The sequence below is a fragment of the Suricata suricatta genome, chromosome 10 (genome assembly GCF_006229205.1).
Source record: "Suricata suricatta isolate VVHF042 chromosome 10, meerkat_22Aug2017_6uvM2_HiC, whole genome shotgun sequence".
NCBI lineage: Eukaryota > Metazoa > Chordata > Mammalia > Carnivora > Herpestidae > Suricata > Suricata suricatta.
In genome coordinates, this window is record NC_043709.1 from 10,953,492 (window position 1) to 10,976,142 (window position 22,651).

Here is a 22,651-nt window from a genome sequence, read left to right on the forward strand (position 1 = left end):
AGGGGCGGACGTGCTCTGACAAGTGGCCCTGGGCCCACCCGAGCCTGGACGGGGTGGTGCTTTCCTACAGCCCATCCCAGGAGGCTGCTTGGTCAGGTCCCCCCAGAAGGAAGGCCGGGTCCTTGGAATGAGGCTGCTTAATTATAATGTGGTCATGCCTGTCGGTCTCATTTCTGCAAAATGTTCTTTCTAGAAGAGGAATCTGTGGTTCGTGGACCCTTGTCAAGGACTCCGCTCTCTAGAGGGTTACTTTTTCATTTTTTTTTTTTTTTTTAAATTCAACCCCATAGGCCCACCGGGTGTTGCTCTGGGCCACCTGCCGTGTGGGACCAGAAGGAAGTGTCCTCCGGGAACCTGAGATTTTGAGAGTGATCAAAAACATGGCTCTCACTGCCCTTCTCCACCCTGCAGACAAACACCCAGAAGGCACCTGCAAAGTCTGTATGATGGCCGAGCTGTGCTTTTACCCCTCCCGGGCACACCCCTCCCCGTGGCCTGCGAATGCTGCTTACCAGCCATTTTTCCTGTTCCTTCCAGTCCCGACTCTGAGACTCCAGCAGATCCGGGTTCCAGTAGGTCAGGACTGACCGTCAGTGTGCTCAGGGGAAAGGGTTGCCTTCCTTAGTCTGTCACATTCCTTTGGTCTTGACCAAGGCTGTTGGCCCTGTGTCCATCTTTGCAACAAACTCTGAGGACCCTTGGTGTGCTTTTGGCCAACAGTCCGCTCCTGCTGGGTGACTCCCTGAAGATCTGGCCCCCACGCTCAGCTGGTCCGCAAACACGGCAGGCCCGAAGTCTAAGCTGAAGGCCAAGGACAGAGGCCATGCCCCAGGAGCAAATTCTGGCCTAACAGTTACCAATGCACCTTTCATTTTGTTTGATTGCCCCTTCTCACGGTGACCGGGGCCGCTGGCTTCTTCAGGACGCACCCCCGAGCACTGTGACTGCTCACCTCCCAGTGCACATGTTCCTGCTGTCCTCCACCCAGCCTGACGGTCCCCCTCACGGGGTGTTTCTAAGAGCCGGGCCTGTGTGTGCTCTGACGTGGAGCCAGATGTGTCCTGAAGCTTTGTCAAGCAGTGTCCCTCTCATTCCTGGTGTCCTGTTGTCCTTCCCCCCCGACAGTGGAGCTGTGAACTGGGGCTCCGGCAGGCCTGGCCTGGCTCCCCCTACCTGTCTTTCCTTTGCCCCAAGAGGGGAATGTTGTTTAAGAGCAAGGCAGGCTGACCTCCCAGCGTTTGGGATGGGTCTCTCTGATCCTCCCTGCTGCATTTACTGCCAGCTGTCCGCACTCACATGTGACTTTCAAATTTCCCTCCATCCCAACAAGACAAACCTGCCAGCCAGCCACAGCCCCACCCTCGCAGCCCCACCCGGGGACAAAATGTCCCAGTAACCAGCAGTGGCTTCTGACAGGTCTGCCTGTGCCCCAGAGTCACCTGCGTGAGCAGCTGGGTGCCTTTGGGCCGAAAGAGGCCTTGTTTGGGGCCTGGCCTGCCCTCTCCCATAATGAAAGTTAAGTGCAGTCCCTGGGGCTTCTTTCTGATTCCCGAGGGTGCCTGGTGGGGGAGGCGCCCGTTCTCGGCCTGGGCCGCCTCCGCGGGATTCAGACGCGGCCTCACCTGGGGCAGCGTGTGGGTGGAGACACCGGGCCACATCCAGCTGCATTTTGGCCGGGGTTGCTGCTGATCCAGCATCTCCCTGGTCTGGGTCGACCTGTGTGCCTTGGGGAGACTGTTGCCAGGGACGACGCTGTGTGCTGGGAGCGGGGATCTGGCTGCGGACGGCTCGGCATCGGTCTGCGGCCTGTGCCAACCTCGAGCATCACTCTGCTTTTCTCACCTCGCCTTGCCTCCCAGACACCTGTAACCCACGCTCGTGAGTGGGGCTGGCTTTGGAGGAAGTCCCAGATGAGTTTGACTCCGGGGAGAGTGGATGGCTCCGTCTCCGCAGCGCTGGGGCAGGACTGCTGGTGGCCGAGCACCTCCCTGTAGGACGGGTCCATGGGGGCAGAACTGGACATCCCGAGGCGCGGATGCCCGGCTCAGGGCACATGACCAATGTTTGACAACATGGTCGAGTTTCCAAGGATTCTGTGTCCTGACCTCTAGACAGACTCATTTGAACCAGATGCTCCCCAGGGCCTTCCCAGCCCCCAAGTTCTGAGCTTGAACCTGCAAGTGTCTCCACATTTCATACTTGGTGAAAGGCTCTGCACTGTGGCCCGCGGGAGCCTGAGACCCATGGGGGTCTTGAAAGAACTGACTCTGGAGTCCAGGTGTTTGTGCCGGGCGGCCTAAGGCTTCCTGTCCAGGCAACACTCAGCAGGGTTCACGCAGAGAGCCACCCTGGGCTCTGTGACCGGCACATGCCATGGTGGGGGAAAGTTTAGGCCTGCTTGTCACGGGTCACCCCACAAGGGTGCGTCACCTGATCTGAGACTTGTCCTTTGTTCTCCCTTTTCCTTGGCCCATCACTATTGCCCCAGGAGCCTGGTTGACCCGAACACGGGTCCCCAGGGCAGGGCACTCCTCAGGTGTGCCCCCTGGAGCAGCCGCCCTGGCACCCTGGGAGCCCTTCGCTCAGTGAGCGTTTGGTGAGTCAGCCCCGGCAGCGGCTGGTGGCGAACCAGGCCCGTTCTCTTCCTCCTGTACTTCCTGTCGGGGCTGATGTCACCGCTGTGCGAGCCTCGTGGCCTTTTATGGACAAGAATCGCAGCTCCTCTCACTGAGGAAGTGAGCCATCAAGCCCCTAGCAGAAGTCTATACCTGGGGTGAAATACCTGCCATCAGGCTTCCCCTCCCCCGACCTGAGCCTGCTGGCTGGAAACACCTGTTCAGCACCGGAGGCCTGTATCAGCTCTGAAAGGCCTCGGGGCATTTTGGGGTTTAAAACAAAACCGGGAGAGGAAACGGCCTCATCACTGAACATGTAACTTAAGACCTTTCCCCGTTGTGGTTCTGTGGAGGGTGCACAGCAGAGATGCAAAGGGCCTGGGGTTATTCATTCCGGCGTCTCCAAGAGCCTGTGCTGTACCACGTGCTTCAGGCACCCTTGTCATTCGGTCCTTAGAGCAGCTCTGCTGGTGAGGCCCTGGCCTCCGACTCCAAGAGGTGCAGGGGCCAGGCCTCTCCAGGGCGAGTGCAGAGTGGAAATCAGAGCCCTGTCCTCTCTCCCCTGGCAGTGCTCCAGGCACGGAGAGCGGTTGTCTCAGTGTGCTCCGAGAACCCTGGCTCCACCCCCAAGCAGCTGTGGGGTCCGGCTCCTTCCTTCAAGTTGGAAATTCACGATTTTATCTGAAGGAAGGCTGCTCTTAAAGAGGTGAAAAGCACTATAGTTACTTGGGACTCAGCGCCCCTGGGTTAGTGGCTGGGCAGGAGAGGTTCAGGCTAAGGCCTTCCTGCCAGCAGGGAACCTGTTTCTCAGAACGGGAGGTCTGATGGGTGCGCTCCCCTGGTTCTGGGCCGTGGGGTGTCTGTCTGTCTGTCTCCTGCGGTGGCGGAAGGAAGGGCGTTTTCAAGTAAGCCTTCAGTTCTGTAGGCCCAAATAAGGACTTCAATCAAAATACAGAGGCCTGGGGGCGTTGGGGTGGCTCAGTCGGTTAGGTGGCTGACTTCTGCTCAGGTCACAATCTCGCGGTTTGTAAGTTCAAGCCCCACATTGGGCTCTGTGCTGACAGCTCAGAGCCTGGAGTCTGCTTCGGATTCTGTGTGTGTGTGTGTGTGTGTGTGTGTTTGTGTGTGTGTGTGTGTGTGTGTGTGTGTGTATGTCTCTCTCTCTCTCTCTCTGCCTCTTCCCTGCTTATGCTCTGTCTCTCTTTTTCTCTCTCAAAAAAACCAAAACCAAAAACAAAAAAACAGAGCAGCCTGAATTCCAGAGTGCCTGTGTGCCGTGATGTTACCGAGTGGGGAAGGTCTTACAGAGTGGGTCCTGAGGAGGGTCCCCACTGGAATGCACTGGGGGTCTGGCAGAGTAAACAGAGTCAGGCAGCAAGCTTCCTGGTTGCTGAGAATTCTGACTGTCCCAGTACGCGGCAGAGCTTCCGAGCTGAGGAGCACATCCAGAAGCACTATGAGAAGAGACCCGTGCAAGCCAGGGCCAGTCCCTCAGCCTCGGCCTCTGCCTGTGAGGCCGCAAGATTGCAGACCCAAACCCACTGTAGCAACTGAAAAGACCTTTCCAGACTTATGGGGCCACGGTGTCCTTCACTGCAGGCCAGTGGGTTTGGGGCACCAAGGGGTGGGAACAAGAGCTGAGGAGACGAAAGGAGACCTCCCTCAGTTTTTCTCTGGAAAAGCATTTGCCCAAAAGAACATTCTGGCAAAGCGAATTAAGGCTTCTTTTAAATGAGAGCATTGGAGTGTTTCCTTTTAGGCTGTGTAGACAGTGGTGCTTCACGGGTTGGGGGTGAAGGGTCAGGGATTGGGGGTCAGGAGGAGGGACTGGAGATGGTCAAGTGCATGAAGGCCGCGTAGTGTCGGGTCTAGCATTGGGAACTGCTTGCATGTGTGCTCACACATGCAGCTGTGCACACCACTGTGTGCACGTCTGCATTTGTGTTCGTGCACACCCATGTCCATACCTGTGTCCACGTGTGTGTGTCTGCGCACATGCCTGTGTGCACTCGCATCCATGTAGCCCATCCGCGGCTGTGTGTCTCCGCATGTGTGTGTGTGTGTGTGTGTGTGTGTGGGCTCTGCTTCCTGTTGTTCAGCGGCTCAGCATCTGACTCCTCCTCACACAATTAGAGGAATTCCAGCCATCCCAGGGATGGGGCCTGGGCAGCCTTGGGAAAACGGTTCCTTCTGGAAGGGACGGGAATGTTTCCTTTTATGGTAGCATCGGCCGCTGCCGCCTTACGACTTGCCAGCACGTGCAGGTACGTTCTTGCCCACTGGCAGGGCAGTGACTAGACCTGTCCGAGGCTGGGGCCCGGCCCCAGGGAGGTGCAGCGGGAAGCAGGCAGGGGCGCCAGGGCCTGGGAACCCAGCCTGGTACCCTGTCCTTAGGGGGTAGGTGCTGGAAACTGCCCTGTCTTCCCCAGCCCTTAGCCCCTGCTCCCTCCCTACCCCGTCTGTCTGGCGGAGACCCTGCTTCCTGCGCCCTTGCTGCATGGTCTAGAAGGACCTCGTTTTGTGGGGAAGTTGGGACAAGGGGGCGTGGGGAGCAAGGTTGCTGACTGGGGCCTGCTCTGAGAAGTTGGACAGCGGTGAGCGGACTATGGGGTGTGTGGGTGAAGGTGCCCGGCCGGCCCCCTTGCACCTCCACACTGTCAACGCTTCTCAGGGGGCCGGAGGGAGGGCTGCCCTTTGTGTTGGGTGTGAGGCTCATTTTTGCCTCCTTTGTCTGGATGTCCTCTTTCCCTCCCAGGTGACCCACAGACAAGGGAGGGGGAGTGGTCAAAGCGTCCTCGCTGAGAGCGGGCGTGCTGGAGGCTCTCCTTGCCAAGACGCAGGTGACCTCGCTGAGCAGTGTCTGTTGGTGTTGAGCAGCTAAATTCGTCTCCCGAGGCCATGAACACAGGGAGGCCACGAGTCATTCTCCTGTTGTCCCTTCCTGCAGGGCCCTGGCGGGGCAGCAGCAGCCAGTGCGCGTGGCCTTCCGGATCAACAGTGCTGGTTTCTGTGCGGCACCACTAGTGCTAATGGTGGCCAGTCCTCCTCCGTTCCTCCTCAGCCAGTGCTCCGCTGTTACTGTGTGACTAGTCCTCCTCCATTCCTCCTCAACCAGTGCTCCGCTGTTACTGTGGGACTAGTCCTCCTCCGTTCCTCCTCAGCCAGTGCTCCGCTGTTACTGCGGGACTAGTCCTCCTCCGTTCCTCCTCAGCCAGTGCTCCGCTGTTACTGCGGGACTAGTCCTCCTCCGTTCCTCCTCAGCTAGTGCTCCTCTATTACTGCTCAACCAGTAGTGCTCCATTACTGCATGACCCCTAGTCCTCTGTCACTCCTCAGCTAGTGTTCCTCTATTATTGCTTGACTAGAAGTCCTCTATTATTCCTCAGCTCGTGTTTATTACTCCTCAGTTAGTACTCCTTCATAACTGCTTGACTAGTACTCCTGTTGTTCCTCAACCTAGTGCTCATCTATTATTCCTTAGCTAGTGCTCCTCTATTCCTGTTTGATTAGTAGTCCTCTTATTCCTTGACCTAATACTCAGTTAGTACTCCTCAGCTAGTACTCCATTACTGCGTGGCGAGTAGTCCTCTATTACTCTTCGCCCTAGTACTCTACTACTTCTCAGCTAGTACCCTCCATTGCAGCCTGACTTATAGTCCTCTGTCGCTCCTCCTTACGGATTCCCACTGCCGCCCACTGCTGCAACGGGGAAGTACGTAGAAGCCATTTGTGGAGTTCATTCTGTTTACATGCGGGGTCCATTCCATGCATTTTTTCTGTTTTCCACTAATCTGCCAGGGAGTTGGTAGCGAATTTACTTTATGGATAAGGAAACTGAGACTTGGGATGTAAATACCTCATTGCAGATCAAATATCAGTAAGTAGCCTGGTCCTGGATTCAGCTGATTTGACCTCAGGGAGTTGAGAGGATTACACGGGGTGGGGGGAAGCAGAGTTTGTATTCTCAGTCACGTGTAAAATCGGACACCCAGCCCTGAACCAGGTCAGCCCAGATGTCTTCCAGCATCTCCGTCAGACTTAGCCTTCCCAGCATGGACGTCAGTGTCCCTCTGGCACACATGGGGACAAGGGGACTGAACTGTTGTGTCCTTACTAAGGGAGTCACGGCTGGGGCGGTTGTAGAGTTCCTGACAGCCAGGCCCAGAGACCCAGCTTGTCCCGGAAGCCGGGGTTCTGACAGGTTTGTGTTCTTCCCAGCTGCCCCTGAGCTGGCCTTACCGAGCCCTTCGCGTGCGCCTGGCCCGGCCCTGCTGCTTCCGTGCACGTGTCCCCGTGTCCCCATCACTGGGGAAGGCCGAGCACGGGTCTGAGGTCCCACACACCCCGCGGCAGGGGTGGTGCTGTGCCCAGCCTTGTCTGCCCGGCCCACACCCAGCCGCTTCACCTTGTTTCTGCGGGTCTGCCTCAGTGATCTACACAACGGGGCAGGCCTCACCTCCGCCATCAGTGCAGCAGACTCCCGGAGAGCTCTCTGGAGATGGGGTTTCTTGGAGGTGGTTTCCTAGGGGTGGGCCAGGCAGCCTGAGCTCCCGGAGTGGTGGCAGGGAGTGGGGGGCAGTCGCCCAGTGACGCTGGCACCCATGAACGTCCCTTGTCCAAGTGAGGCATTGTGTTGACATGTGCCGGCCAGCGTGCAGGGCCCTCCACAAGGGTGGTGGCCGAGGCTTTCTCGTCCTGGGGAACAGGTGGCTCTTCAGAGGCCCGAGAGGGAGGCTTGTGCACCCATCAGATGTTAACCTGATGTCTGTCTCCTCTGTTTCAGACCGAGAGGACCAGTCCATTCTCTGCACGTAAGTGTTTCTGTCCAGGTGGTGGGGCCTGGGTTGTTCTTGCCGTGCAGACTCCTACCGACACCCAGGCTGAGCTCTGCTCCCAGTCCGGCCCCTGCCCCTTCCCGCAGGGATGGGCCTTGAGGCCCTAGGTTTGCTGCTCCGTAGTCTCACGGCACGGAAAAGCTTGATTTTCAGGACCAGGGCCTGCGGCGAGGTCCGCAGCAGGGAGGAGCAGGACTCTTCTCGACAGAGCACAGCTGGGAGCTGCGGGGCTTTTCTAGAACACTGGCCCTGAACTGTGGCTTTCTTTACCTGCTTTGGATCAAGCAGTCACCAGGGCAGCTCCCCCGGCCCTCTGAACTTGATAAGTAGATAAGTAAACCCCATTGCTTGGGAGTTGATTGTACAGAACATTCTTTCAAGTGGGTTCGAAGGGACATGTGCAAATGCCTCAGCCCTCAAGTCCACAGCTGCCTAGAGCAGATCCTGAGACTTTCTGACAGCGAGCCTTCCAGGTGACTGGGGCGGCCAGTGGGTCCGAGTGGCCTGCCGCCGGGCCTCTGGGGGACCATGGGAAGCAGCCGGAGTGAGGATTCCAGAACCTAGTGTTTATTTGCCTGCTCCCGTTTCTTTCGCTAGGTGTTGGGTCCCTCCCCAACACCCAACAGAATGGGAGGCAGTGGTGCGTGCGCGTTGGGAAAGGGAGAGATTTCAAGGACTTGGCCACGTCTCCCCTGAGCACCTTCTTGACTCTCTTGCAGGGGTGAGTCTGGAGCCGGCAAGACGGAAAACACCAAGAAAGTCATTCAGTACCTTGCTCACGTGGCCTCCTCACACAAGAGCAAGAAGGACCAGGTGAGTGTGGGCCTTCCTCCCACGGAAGCCCCGATCTTCCTGAGGAAGAGCATTTAATGATCCGTAGTTCGGAGCGCTTTGGGGAATTGAAGCAGAGGCCAGGCCCACTTTCACGGGAGGCAGCGGCTTGGCCGTTGTGGAGAGGGGCCGGCCATCGCCGGCCCCCTTCTCCCCCTGGCCTCCTAACTTCCTGGGTGGCTGTGAAACTGGAGACCACGAGGCTTCATGAAGCCAAGCTCCTGGCGTTTACAGCTAATTGCTAACTGCGGCCCCCACGCTCCCCAGGGCGGGAGAGAGATGCCCAAACTCGGTTCTCAAGTTGCCGGACACTTGAAGCCATTCGGGCAGGCCTGCGTTTTGAGTCCCCACGTCTCCATGCTGTTGAAATGCTTCTGGGTGGACAGTCCCCCCAATGAAGAGAGAAAGGGCCCCTGGCAAGTCATCTCACTTCCCTTTTTCTCCCCCTCCCTCTTGATGGACTGTGGTCGAACCCAGCAGTGCCCTCGCTAGGTGAGCTTGCACGTTTACTGCACGTTCTGCACCAGGAATGCGTGTTCTGCCCATCGTGTGCCCTTGAGTTATGTCTTCTCTCCTGAGCAGCTTTTCACTCCACACCATTGTCACCTTCTGCGGCTAGACCTCTCCTCGTAGGCTCGGCTCACTGACTGTCTCGGGAGGAGGGGCTGGGTGTGACACGCGGTGGCCTCTTGTGCACTCTGAAAGGACAGCTCCTGCAGGGCGGGTATGGGCCCCCTCGCCGGAGCCGTTCTAGGAAACTCGGGGCGGGCCCAGAGCCACCCGGGCACACGGCGGCTTGTAAGGCCCCGGTGCTGAACCCCAACCCAGGTCCAGCAGAACGGGAGTCTCTCCTGGAGCCCCATGTGCTTGGTGTCTGGACCAGATGACGTGCCCCTCTCCTCCCTGCCCCTCAGCGCTGTGCCGGTCAGAGCAGTGCCTGGAAGGCCCCACACTGGAGTTTCCCAGGGTTGGGGATATGCAGTCCTAAGCATGTCCGTGTGGTGCGCTCTCTCTTTCTCTTAAGCACACACTCTTAGGCTTCCTTGTGAAATCTAAGTGCCCACGGTGTCCCCTCAAGCCATCAGGGGGAACTGCGCCGTGTCTCCATGGCGCCCCCTTACTGGGGAGCCGTGTGGAGCGTCCGGAAGTAAGTAGTGGTGTGTGTGTCTCCTTGCATGCAGACCTGGGGTGTGTCCTGCCGAATGTCCTAATGAGCACAGTCTTCTGGAAGCGAACCAAAAGTAACTTTTCGTGTGCCAGACTTCTCAAGACATTCTAAATCTTTTTCCGCGGGGCGTCAGGAGTTATATTTAGAAACTAATAAAGTTTCTCTTGCTCCCTCTCTCTCCAACTCCCATTTTCCATTCTCTTTAGGAGGCCTATTTTAAAAACAGAGCTGTGAGGTTAGGAGTCCTCTCTGGCTGTGGTTTTCCGTCTCTGAATTTGCAGTAAAATTCATTTCCCAACTATTTATTGAATGTCTAGTATGTGCCTGGGTCCTCTGGAGGGTGGCCTTGGAGTCCCTGCCCTGAAGGACAGGAGACAGGACGGCAGTTACGGAGTCAGAGCACAGACCCGTGTGCCTTATGTCTGGGACTCCAGCTGCAGAGGGGCCCAGCAGGTCCCGGACACTCCACTCAGAGGAGGTGGCCTGCTGGGGGGTGGGGGGTGATGAGTGGGAGCAAACTTGTCACATCCTATGTCTCAGGTCATAGTGTGGGACAGGCACTCTGTCCCCAGTGGAGTGATTGAACAGGTGGCCTCTGGCCATTTACTGCTCAGGTCCCCAGTCATAAAGGCCGCTGACAGTTTAGTTGATTCCCTTGCCTAAAGCTGTATAGTGATTTTCCACACACAGCTGGGGCACAAGACACTTGAACTTGGTTTATGGCTCTTGTATTCTGGAGCCTGTCACGGCACACATTGGAAGAGAGCTCTCCCTTGCAGTGACCCAGATGCTTGTCCCGAGGCTGCCCACTGGGATGTCCCAACCTCACTTGCCATGGGTGGGCTGGGCTTCAGCAGGGGCTGCAGGTTAGTGAGGCACAGCGTGGGGTGGGGGTGAAGGGGCGGGGAAGGGACTTTCCAGGTAGACTTCCCTAGGCTGAGTAGTGACCTTTGGCTGCTCTTCCTCTTCCTCCCTCTGTTTTTTATTGACTAGTTGGAGGCCACTGGCAGAAACTCCAGCCGGTGAAGCCCTTCAGAGATGGCTGGGTAATCCTAGCCCTTAGAGCACACGTTACCCACTGAACCTCATACTGTCATGGTGTGCAGATTTTATTGAGAAATAACGGTCTCTCTTGCCCGGGGAGGGGTCAGTGAGGAAGAACCCATAGGTTAGCCACCACCGTTGTCTCCATGGAGTTGGCTCCGGAATGCACAGCGGCTGCTCCCTTGTTGGCCGAGCGGTCCCACGTTCCACAGCAACGGCGTGTGGTCCCAAAACAGAGACCTTAGTGATGCGTCCGATCCCGGGCAGGCGGCCGGCTCTGGTGGGGACCGTGGTCCCGTCTGTCTGCAGAAAGAGGGATGGGAGTGGCTCCGCCTGCCTGGCGGCCCGGCCTGTGCTTTGAGAGGAACATTGGAGTGGGTGGGGTGGCAACGCTCCCCCAAATTGGACTCCGCGGTCTGCCTCCACTGACCCTCCTTCACTTAATCCGGGTGGTATGAAAACAGAACACTTAATCTGGTGCGGGGAGCGGGGGCCAGCCGGGGAGGGGCTGTTGGAGGAGGAGAGTCTGCCCGGGCCCCTTTCAGCCCTGGCTCGGTGCCCTGCAGACGGCTCTCGTCTGCAGCAGGTGCGCCTGGAAGGCCATCCCCCACGACTCTCCCGGGAACTCCTGCTGCTACTGGTTTTCCTTTTCGTCACTCACAGACAGCCGTTCCCGTAAAACCCTGGCTGGAGTCCAGCCTGGCTAATAAACACAAAAGCCGGCCTGGCCCTCATGTGATATTCCTTCCCCCTAGAGAGAAATCAGGTATTAAGGTGAATGGGAGCTGAGCTTTCCTCAGTCCGTTATTGCCTGGCCTGCTGGGAAGGTGATGGCTGCGTCCAAAATTGATGGAGGCAGGCAGGGCTGGGGGACGTGGCGGGGACTGACGAGTGTCAGGGAGAAGACGCGCCCTAGTGCCCGCCCTGCTGGGTGATTTCCTGCCCCGAGTACCCTGATGATCTGGGGGTAGGAAGGCCCAAGGGTGTGCTTTGTCAGGCACACAGCATCGGGAGACCCGAGTAGAGGTTACTGGTGGTGTCGGTGAAGAGTTTAGCACCCGCGGTGGACCTTGCCACTCCCCCGCTCACACGCCGGGCACGCCGGCAGCATGTTTGGGGGGTGGTGGGACGGGGTCTAGCAGGGAAAGCACAGCATTTATGAGGACACGGATCAAAAGAGCTGGTGTCATTTATGGAGCTGATTCCTCCTCTCCTTGTCCTGTGAAAAGGAGAAAAAAAAGTCAGGTGTCCAGTGGGGCAGACAGGGCAGGGAGAAGCCACTGTTCCTGGAGGGCAGGGGCCCTGCGCCCGGGGGGAAGCGCTGCCCCTCGGTCATGTGCTGCTCTTGAGTCAAGCGCGGGAAGCTGCCCACCTCCCCTTTCTGGGGACGCCGCTGGGTTGGTCTGGGGACATGAGTTCGACATCTGGCAGGAAGGTTGTTCCTGAGTGACACAGGGTCTGGGCTGCGGCTGGCGTGGCTGCAACACGTCTGTTCCTGGCACGTAGGACGTGTAGACGTGGCCCTGGCACTGGCCCCCTACCGCCTGGCGGAGCGGATTCGACCCCCTAAGCCACTGCCTGGCCGTCACCGCGTCACTGGGTTCCCTTCCAGGGCGAGTTGGAGCGGCAGCTGCTGCAGGCCAACCCCATCCTGGAGGCCTTTGGAAATGCCAAGACCGTGAAGAATGACAACTCCTCTCGATTTGTGAGTAGTGGCCAGCCGCTCCCAGTTTGCGGGGCACCGGCTCCTGCCCACAGCTTTGGTGCACATCGCCTTCTGGCAGCCGCCCTCACCTCTAAATGCGATGCAGCTTCGGCCTTGGTGCCTCCTGGCCTGTGGCGGGAAGTAGGCTGGGGTGTGCTCCAACTGGGGGACCAGCACACGTGGCTGCTTCGCCACAGGTGGCAGAGACCCGGGGACAGGGAGGAGCAGCGGGGAGTTACCTGCCCATCCTGCTCCTTGTCGCGTCGGAGCCAACAGCTAGATGGAGGACTGAGGAGCACTTTGGCACCTCAGCGGGTAAACTTGACCTTGTCCCAGCCCAGGCTTTCAGCAGCACAACATTGAGTCCTGAGTACCTGTGCAGTGTGCGGCATGGGCCCAGTCTCTTAATGTCCCCCCTTTGGGCTATATCGTAAGAGCTAGAGGCTGGAGGACAGGGCTTCAAAAAAAATTTTTTTTTCTAGTGTTTTACTTATTTTTTGAGAGAGAGAGAGAGACAGCGTGAACAGGGGAGGGTCAGAAAGAGAAGAGAGATACAGAATCTGAAATAGGCTCCAGGCTCTGAGCTAGCTGTCAGCACAGAGCCCGATGTGGGCCTTGAACCCATGAACTATAAGATCTTGGCCTGAGCTGAAGCCAGACACTCAACCAACTGAGCCACCCAGGCGCCCCTAAAAGACAGAAATTCTAATCTCCTTCTCTGTCTCTCCTTAGGGCAAATTCATTCGCATTAACTTTGATGTCAATGGCTACATTGTGGGAGCCAACATTGAGACTTGTATCCTTGGTCTGGAGGGGAAGGGACAAGACCTTGATGAAGAAGAGTCCTAGGTCTGGAGTCCCGGAAATGGAGGGGAGGGACAAGACCTCGATGGAGCGGAAGCGGCTTGCTGATTCCAGCAGCTTCCCTTTCCCAAGCCAGTTAGGACACCTCACCGTGGCTTCGGGAAGCATAACAGGAGAAGCTCCTGGAACACTCAGGCCCGAGCTGGCTTGAGTTCTGCTCTGAAAGGGATGGGCCGATGGAAGACCCTCCAGTGTGGTTCCCAGAGGGACAGGGTTCAAGTGGAGACTCCTTCATTTCTCCCCGGCATGGGCGTCGTGGCCTGTTCTGTGTCCCCTTGTGAGGGGTGCTCTTTACTTTTATTTTATTTTATTTTATTTTTTAGTTTTTTAGATATGTACCTATTTTTGAGAGAGAAAATCAGAGCACAAGCAGGGAAGGGGCAAAGAGAGAGAGGGAGACACAGAATCCAAAGCAGGCTCCAGGCTCTGAGCTGTTAGCACAGAGCCTGATGTGGGGTTCAAACTCCTGAACTGTGAGATCGTGACCTGAGCTGAAGTCGGACGCTTAACCGACTGAGCCACCCAGGCGCCCCGACAGGGGGCTCTTTGTATAAACAAGACTCCCAAGTGTGAGGGCTACTTTCGGACAGGCTGTACCCCCAGAAGGAAAGAGCCGACATAGTTGGCTTTTATTCGATGTGCCATTTTTCTGCCTGGCTCGGTCACTTTTGATGGGGGCAGCCTTCCGTCCTGCTCCCGGTGTTCCTTAACATTTGCCAAGATCTTTTGGAGAAATCTCGTGCTATCCGCCAAGCCAAGGAGGAGCGGACCTTCCACATCTTCTACTACCTCCTGTCTGGGGCTGGAGAGCACCTCAAGAGTGAGTAGTGGGCCAGTGGCCTGGCACATGGGCCGCGGGGCCTAGTCGGGCCGCATCTTTCACTTGGGAAACGAAAATGCCAGCTTTCCGAGGCCTCAGCCTTCTGTTTTGAGCACGCAGCACACGGGAGAAAAGCCAGGGTGGTCGGTCGAGTCTGCCTCCATGAATCACGGGGCCCTGATGCTCTCGGGGGCTGAGGAGAGGGCATTCCAGTCTCCTCTGTAGTTCTGGGTTCCCTCAGGGCTTAGGGGTGCCTCCCATCCTCCCAAACCTTGGAGGTGCCAGTGCTCCCTGGAGCCCTGGTTACAGCCCCTCCCTGACCCCCTTTGCCCTCCACCCTTTACAGCCGACCTACTGTTGGAGCCGTACAACAAATACCGCTTCCTGTCCAATGGGCACGTCACCATCCCAGGGCAGCAAGACAAGGACATGTTCCAGGAGACCATGGAGGCCATGAGGATTATGGGCATCCCAGAAGAGGAACAAATGGGTACAAGGCTGGCCCTCCTGTGGAGGGGAGGCAGGAGGCTGGTCACCACGCCCTAGGAGGCCTGGGGGAGCTTCCTGTCGGCTCTGACTCTTAGGAGTCCTGGAGAGGCCAGGAGGAAGGCCTTGAATGTACAGGAAGCAGGACCTCATGTTTGAGTTTCAGGGTTGTCTGTTCCCAGTGCTACCACAGGAGAACAAAGGACAGGTGCTTAACTGCTCAGGGCCTGGGTCTCCTGCTCCAGGCCTCGCCATTTGCGGAGACGGGAATATTCCTGCTTTGTCAGAAAGGGGCTGGGGCCGGGATCTTTGCATTGGTCAAGTGTGGAGCATGCCGGTGTCTTCCTGTTTCCCCAGAAAGAGGGTAAAGAGGCCTTGAGGCTTCATTTTTGAGAGATCGGGGGACAGGGAGAATGAGCACACCCTGTTCTCTTAACGTGAGGGGAGGAGCGACCTTGGCTCAGCCATGGACAATATGCAAATAGCGGGTACAAATTTGTCCAATAAAACTTTATTGATAAAAATAGGCAGTGGGCCATTGGGCCAGAGGCATGTCTTTGGTCCAGACTTAGAGGTTTTAGGAGGTTTTAGGAGCTTGGGTCTAAGCATAGGGCTGCCCAAGCCGAGGTCTGTCAGAGGCCCTGACCGTGAGCCCCACAGGGTGGCTGCGCCCACTGTGTGGCTTGTCTTGTCCAAGGAGCCCTGGGGGGCGGGGTGGATGCCCCCCACCCGGGGCTTATTCCAATCCCTGCCTGGCTCTGAGCTGCCTTTGGTTGCCCTCCAAGGCCTGCTGAGGGTCATCTCAGGAGTTCTTCAGCTCGGCAACATCGTCTTCAAGAAGGAGCGTAACACAGACCAGGCGTCCATGCCGGACAACACAGGTAACGCCCGTGGACTCATCAGTTGAAGTGTGGGGTATGGGCTCTGGCCTTGAAGTTGCTCAGGAGGAGAAGTCTTGAAGGAGCTCCAGACAGTCCTCTGTTTCACTTCAGATGTGTTTCTGGCTGACTGTCACTCTGTGGTTTTTGTAAACTGTAAATGAACGTGGCCTTGGTGCTGCTTCTTTGGGGAGGAAGCATCAGCACGAGTTAGCAGATCCCTGGATCATATGGACCAGGGTTCCCCCTCTTTCGTTGTGGAGCCCAAACCAGTGGTCCCAGTTAAAACAGTGATTTCTGCTGCTGCCCCAGCTTGGCGGGCACCTTGCCCATGAACACGGCGGGACCGGGAGACACTGCTGTCACCACATCTGCTCCTTGGCCGCTGCTGTTCCCCCGAGTCACAGCGAATGACCCCACTTAAGCGATCGGCCTGAATGTGTCCTCCTGAGGGGCTTTTGAGAAAACGTAACACAGGGGTGTCTGGATCGAATAAGATGTTCCCACAGGTTGTGTGCAGTCACGCCCCTTGGGGGCCCGGGCGGCCCCTCACTGGCCTGTTTGTGGGTGAGATGCGCTTCTGCACCATGTGGCCGAGGTCGTGTGGTGGCCGAGGTTGTGTGGTGGCGCTGGTGCTGGGCCCCCCGGTGGGTGCACGCCTCCTGGCCACCTGTGGCAGGTGACGGCGCAGGTTGCCATGGCTGCCAGGTCTGACGGGACAGCCAGGGACTCCGTGCCCTGCCGAGGAGGGCCCCCCCAAGCTGGTTGTCCCAGTAATGACTGCTCAGCCACCACCTCGTGCTTGAGCAGAGGGACTCGTTCTCCTGGGGTTAATTAACTTTTCTCTCCCTTCCCTTCCTTACTCTTTGGAAAATACCAGCCGCCCAAAAAGTGTCCCACCTCCTGGGTATCAACGTGACAGATTTCACCAGAGGAATCCTCACCCCGCGCATCAAGGTGGGACGGGACTACGTCCAGAAGGCCCAGACTAAGGAACAGGTACACTCTCTGGCTGGAGTGGGGCTCGGGGTGGGGCTGGGGGGCGCTTCCTTAGCAGGGAGACTGGGGTGGCCACCACTGCACTAGGCACCTGGCCTAGCCTCCTTCAGTCCTCACGGCAGCTCAGGGAGCAAGGTGGTGTTTCCCTCAGTGAGACCATGAGAAAGCTGGCCCCCGGTGTCAGGGTGCTGCTCCAGGCCCCTCGCTGGGGAAGGGCCACCTTACAAGCTGCGGGTCTTGACTCCAGGTCGACACCGGGACCGATTGGTCGGGGAGAGCGGAGGTAGGTCCTGTTCCGGTAGAGAGAGAGGCGCGGGCTTGCGGTTTCTCTAGCACAGCCCACTCTGGAGCAGGACAGCACAGCCGCCCTCCAAGCCCGTGCCCAGTGCTGGCTCTCTAGCACCTGTCACCTCGTTGGGCGTGGTGGGAGACAGCGGCGTCTTCCTGCAGCCGAGGCCTCCCCGCAAGACCCTCTCCTGGCACTGGTGGGACACCTTTGAAGGACCACTCCCATCTCGTAAAAATACACTCAAGTTCACTCTCCCCTAAGGGTGCCATCCGCCGCACCCCCATACTGGGGCTGTTGCCATCCCACCACAGCCAAGAACTTTGTTCTTTCTTTTTTTAAATTTTTTTTGAGAGAGAGACAGAGCATGAGTGGGGGAGGGGCAGAGAGAGAGGAGACACAGAATCTGAAGCAGGCTTCAGTCTCTGAGTTGTCAGCACAGAACCCTATGCAGGGCTGGACCCCAAGCACCATGACATCATGACCTGAGCCAAGTTGGACGCTTAACTGACTGAGCCACCCAGGCACCCCTAGTTTTTTATTTTTGAGAGAGAGCATAAGCAGGGAAGGGGCAGAGAAAGAAGGGGACAGAGGATCCAAAGCGGGCTCTGCACTGACAGCAAAGAGCCCATGTGGGGCTGGAGCTCATGAACCGTGAGATCATGACCTGAGCCAAAGTCGGTGCTCAACCCACTGAGCCACCCAGGTGCCCCATATCCTCATTTATTTGAAAAAACAATTTGTTTTGTTTAATTTTGAGAGAGAGAGAGTGAGAGAGTGAGCAAGCATATGAGTGGGGGAGAGCAGGGGCAGAGAGAGAGGGTGAGACAGAATCCGAAGCAGGCTCTAGGCCCTGAGCTGTCAGCACAGAGCCCGACATGGGGCTCAGACTCATGAACGGGAAATAGTGTGACCTGAGCCGAAATCAGATGGAAGCTCAACTAACTGAACCACCCAGGCACTGCAATCCCCGTTTATTTTAGAAAAGTTCTTGCAGATATCTAAGTACTTAATTCTTAGGGATGTAGGTTGTTTCAACTCTCTGTCATCATAAATAGCATTGTAGTGAGCATACTTGGGTGTGAAGTTTTTTTCCTCATATTTAGGACTGTTTCTCTGGGGGAGGGCCCTGCTGGTGGAATTACTGGAGCAAAGGGTTACAAGGTTTGAAGGGTCCTTGAATCTGACATTCTGTCCCCCTGGGTGTGTCCCCTCCCTTCCCCCACCAGGCTGACTTTGCCATTGAGGCCTTGGCCAAGGCCACCTATGAGCGAATGTTCCGCTGGCTGGTGCTGAGGATCAATAAGGCTCTGGACAAGACCAAGCGGCAGGGCGCCTCTTTCATCGGGATCCTGGACATCGCTGGCTTCGAGATCTTTGATGTGAGCCTCTCCCTCGTGCCCCCTTAGCCCCCTTCTCCCTGGCTGGGAATCCGAGTGGGCCACCTCCTCTCTTACATGGAGACAGGAGACATCAGAGCGTGTGTTAAGTTTAAATACCCACTCCCAGCCAGCAGTTCTAGAGAGAACAGCAACTATTTATCGGGCATTGGGACAAGACACTGTCTCTGCCCATGAAGACAGGTCTGGTAGGAAAAAATGATAATTACAGTGGATCAGAGGTCCTTGTCCTGGGGTCCCTGGCCCACCTCAGAGAGGCCGTTAACTTTACGGGGTGGGGATTATCTCCTTATTTTTCACTAACGTCTCACCGAAGAGATGCACTACTTTCTCATTGTGTTTGGAGCAACATATGGAGACCACAGTCGCCTGAGCACCGCTTGGGTCTGTCTCCAGCGGAAACCCGATGTTTGCACACGCAGCGGTTGTTGTGGGGATGTTATAACATCGTTTATGTTCATCCGCTTCAAAATTCTGGAAGCTAGGACGCCCGCAGCCCGTGCTTGTTTATAAGGAAGTGCGGTGTATCAGTGCATCACAGTACTTAGATAATTACACGTCAACTGAACTTTTTTCCTTTCTGAACCGTTTTGTTCCTTCTCTAACGCTGTTCTGAGAGAGGTTGTGCCGGGCTGCTAGAGGGTCCGCTGGTCCCCAGAAAGTGAGGAGCCTCTGCTCTGGCTTAGATGCGGGAAGGCGCCTGCCCGTCCAGGCTCCCGGGCTCCCCAGGGCCAGCACCGAGCCGCTCAACGCCCGTCCCCTCGCGCTGCGGCTTCGCGGCGGGCGGGCCCCCCTCTGACGTGGCCTCTTCCTTCCTTGCAGCTCAACTCCTTCGAGCAGCTGTGCATCAACTACACCAACGAGAAGCTGCAGCAGCTCTTCAACCACACCATGTTCATCCTGGAGCAGGAGGAGTACCAGCGTGAGGGCATCGAGTGGAACTTCATCGACTTTGGCCTCGACCTGCAGCCCTGCATCGACCTCATTGAGAAGCCAGTAAGAACCAGACATGCTCAGACCTCAGACCTGGCTGGTCCCTCGGCCACTCATGAGGGGGCCGGCGCCTCGCCTCCTGTCCTGTGTTGGCTGGGGGAGGGGAGCGGCGGGGGGATCTGTTCCTCTTCCTGTCGGTGACACCTGCAGGAATAAGGTCATGGACTCAGATCTGTGGCCTGCTGACCAGGTGGGGTGTGGCTGGTGCCCAGGTGTCCAGTCTTCAGTCCCAGAAGACCAACCAGTGTTTACCTGAGGGGTGGACTTGACAAGCCTCTCTCTGTCTTAAGGAAATAGGCTTGCTTTTAGGTGGTAACGTCCTATCCCTGGATGCTTCTGCTCGTAGCATAGGCTGTGCAGACCTGGGGTGTGGAGTGCTGCTCCCTCTACAGGTGCTGACAGGCTGTCTACCCCCGTCAGGACCAGCTCAGCCCCAGGGCTCCCAGCCCAGGGCGTTGGCCTTTCGTGGGTGGCGGTGGCCCGAGAGCCATCCCCTCTTCCTTCACTTCAGAGTGAAAACTCTTGCCAGGTGCCCTTGGGGTCTATGTTGGACAAGGTGTGCTCTTTAATGGAGCCTGAGCCATTTCTTTCTCTGTATTCCCTCTTGATGGAGGTAAAGCGCTGACCTCACATCTTACCGGAGACCCGAGCCACTGAAAACAGGTACCCCAGAGTTATACCAAGGGGCCAAGTAGTCGGAAAGGCCTAGGAAGAAGGTCGTGCATTTGGAAGTCCCCGTCAGGGCGGGGAGCAGGAGGTGAAAGACTCCACGATCCTAACGTGAAGCAGTTTGTTTTTGTGAGGAGTTGGGTTTTTTGGTTTTTTGGTTTTTGGGGTTTCCAATGAACAGGATCCCATCTGGCGTCGAGTCTTGTCAGCCAGTCTGCACAGTGTTGGAGTCTGCTTTCTTATCTGGTCAATGGAGTGCTCCTGGGGCTTCCTCGGAGGACTTGACCTAAGTGTCCCATCTCTCCACATAGCGGTGCAGACACTGTGGGTCTCAGGGTGACTGCGGGGGCCGAGGCGCCTGTGAGGGCAGCCTCTGGGCATGCGGTCTTGGCATGCCCCCATCGCGCCTGGCCGGGGGTTTCTGGTGCGCTGAGTTAGAGAAACTCTGTGATGGATCATCCGCTTGAGATGTGTCAGCCACAGGCTAGTCCGCAGAAGTTTCTTTTTAAACTAGCACTCTCTCTTTTTTTTAATGTTTATTTTTGAGAGGGAGAGAGAAGGAATAGAGATAGAAGGAGACAGGATCCCAAGTGGGCTCTGTGCTGACAGTAGAGAGTCCGATGTGGGGCTCGAACTCATAAACCGTGAGATCGTGACCCGAGCCAAAGTCGGACATATAACTGACGGAGCCATCCAGGTGCCCCTGAGCTAGAACTCTTGAATCAAGTTTCACTAATGCTTCTCTTTACTCTCAGTTTGGGGCCGCGTGCCACGTACCTTCTGCTGAGATTCTGGGGGCTCTGAGTACTGGCCTTTGCCCTCCTGGCAGGGCAGGGCAGGGGCAGGGAGTGCTCCCAGGTTGGGCTTCCCCTTTGTGACGCTGTGCGTTTCCCAGGCCGGCCCCCCTGGCATCCTGGCCCTGCTGGACGAGGAATGCTGGTTCCCCAAAGCCACCGACAAGAGCTTCGTGGAGAAGGTGGTACAGGAACAGGGCACCCACCCCAAGTTCCAGAAGCCCAAGCAGCTGAAGGACAAAGCTGATTTCTGCATCATCCACTACGCGGGCAAGGTGAGGGGCACACGGGCCCACGATGGTGCCAGCCAGGCCTCTCCTGGATGGTGGGGGCGGGGGGGAGCTTCTGTCCAGGCCGAGGAGCTGGGGGCCCATGGGGTGTGGTGGGGGACACTGCTTGTCCAGTGACTCGCCCAGCAGTGGGTCTAGACTCTTGAATTAGAACTCTGTTGCTCATTAAATCATCAAGTGGTGTGACTTTGGGCCAGTTAACATCTCTGAGCCTCGATTGCCTCATCTGGAGAATAGGCAGCCGCTGCCGTGCAGGGTGCAGGGTGAGCTTGGGAAGCCCGCTAGGCACAGGTCAAGGTCAGCGCTATAGGGCTGGGCTGCCCCGCCCCCACACCACTGACCTTGTGGGCTGGACCATGTACTTCCTCCCGGACCCTCAGGTGCATTGTGGGATGTCGGCAGCACTGCTGGCTTGTGCCCACCAGGGGTCAGCAGCCCTCTCCCTAGATGTGACAAAGATGTCTCCATGCTTCCCCAGACATGGGGAGGGCACAGTCGTCCTGGTTCAGGGCCACCACCATAGGTGACGGGTTTGTCGTCGCGGGGTCTGCACGGCCACACAGTGGCACGGCTGCCCTCATACCTACCCAAGGAGGGTGCCCTGAATCCGCAGATGCCTGTGCTGAGAGTGAAGCGGGTTTCAGCAGGTTCTGTGCTGCTCGCTTGAAGTCCCGACTGGTGATTGCCGGCTGGGCACGAGGTGGTCGGGCTAGGAGAGCCACGGGCTTTCACGGCCATCCTGCCTGCTGCCCCTGACCATGGCCCCATGCTGCCCGGCCGCCCCCACTCGACCCGCCTGGTCCCTACACCTGCTGAAGCACACGGCTCTTTAAAAATACTTGTTAAAAACCTGTTTCTATAGTTACCTAAGGTAATGTCCCTGAGCCTGTGTTTCTGCATCTGCCTTTGTTAGAAATACACAGAGAGGCTTGCCGGGCTCTGGCTGCAGTATCATTTATAATGCAAAACAGTGGGTCCCCCGAAAACCCATGGGACACTGAGTGATGAAAGTGACCGTGTGTGTCCATGCTTGGCTGCAGCTGTGGCCACGTGGCCCCGATGCTGTCCCTGGGGCTTCGTCATCTCCCAGGAGGTGACTCTGCTCCTAGGGAACAGGAAGCCAGTGTCACACACCTCCTCATGACAGCAGCACACGTGTGGGAGAGTCCCCAGAAGGGGCCGGGAAGGAGCGGTGGCCCGAGAGCCGGGGCCACCTCTACATGGCCCTGTGCCTTAGGAAGTGGGTGGCCGAGGGGGCCCGCATGCCGTCTGTGCTGATCGGGGAATGTTCACAGCGAAAGTGCTCCTTCATGTGGTTCAGAAAGGATAGCAAGAGCGCAGGCTCAGAGAGAACCCGCGGGAATCCCAAGAGAGAGCAGAAAAAATATATGTATATATATATTTGTTCTGTTACCAAAAAGAAATACTGGAACATTTTGGTTATGCTCTGCTAGGGTTGTCTTCTTTCTGTTCATATTACCTGAAAAAAGAAAAAATAACAGATGGAATATCCTGTTACATGAGCTGCAACATAGGTTTCTTGGCGAGTCCCCGTCACTGGATGTCTGCGTATGCAGTTTGTCGCTCTCCTGCGTGCGTCACAGCGCCCTTGCCACTCCTCGTTTCTTCCTCGGGGAAGGAAATACCAGCGGAGGGGGTGTTGGCGTCGTTAAGCTTCTTCCCTTCCTGACCCCACAGGTGTGGCTTGTTTCCGGGGCCGCAGTGAGAGCTCGTGTCCCCAGAGCAGCTGTGACGCCCCCCGCCCACTCTTGCAGGTGGACTACAAGGCCGACGAGTGGCTGATGAAGAACATGGACCCCCTGAATGACAACATCGCCACGCTGCTGCACCAGTCCTCCGACAAGTTCGTCTCCGAGCTGTGGAAGGATGGTACGCCCTTTGCCCCCCGCCTATTCCCGCCTGCCCTGCGGTCCCAGGATGGGGGGCGGGGGTCCGCCTGACTCAGGCTGGGGG

The 22,651-nt window shown here is 57.2% G+C and overlaps 1 protein-coding gene across 2 annotated transcripts in view; it reads left to right on the forward strand.

Annotated features, from left to right (window-relative positions):
• The window catches only part of MYH9 (myosin heavy chain 9), an 89,325-nt gene that overhangs the window by 41,484 nt on the left and 25,190 nt on the right, over positions 1-22,651 (forward strand). For both annotated transcript variants that reach the window (XM_029954244.1, XM_029954245.1), the window contains exons 4-15: positions 7,399-7,426; positions 8,170-8,263; positions 12,106-12,198; positions 12,931-12,994; positions 13,784-13,882; positions 14,229-14,372; positions 15,154-15,249; positions 16,127-16,245; positions 17,761-17,913; positions 18,754-18,927; positions 20,489-20,662; positions 22,453-22,567. In XM_029954244.1, the coding sequence (XP_029810104.1) occupies positions 7,399-7,426; positions 8,170-8,263; positions 12,106-12,198; positions 12,931-12,994; positions 13,784-13,882; positions 14,229-14,372; positions 15,154-15,249; positions 16,127-16,245; positions 17,761-17,913; positions 18,754-18,927; positions 20,489-20,662; positions 22,453-22,567 (1,353 nt within the window). The remainder of the gene's footprint in view (positions 1-7,398; positions 7,427-8,169; positions 8,264-12,105; positions 12,199-12,930; positions 12,995-13,783; positions 13,883-14,228; positions 14,373-15,153; positions 15,250-16,126; positions 16,246-17,760; positions 17,914-18,753; positions 18,928-20,488; positions 20,663-22,452; positions 22,568-22,651) is intronic.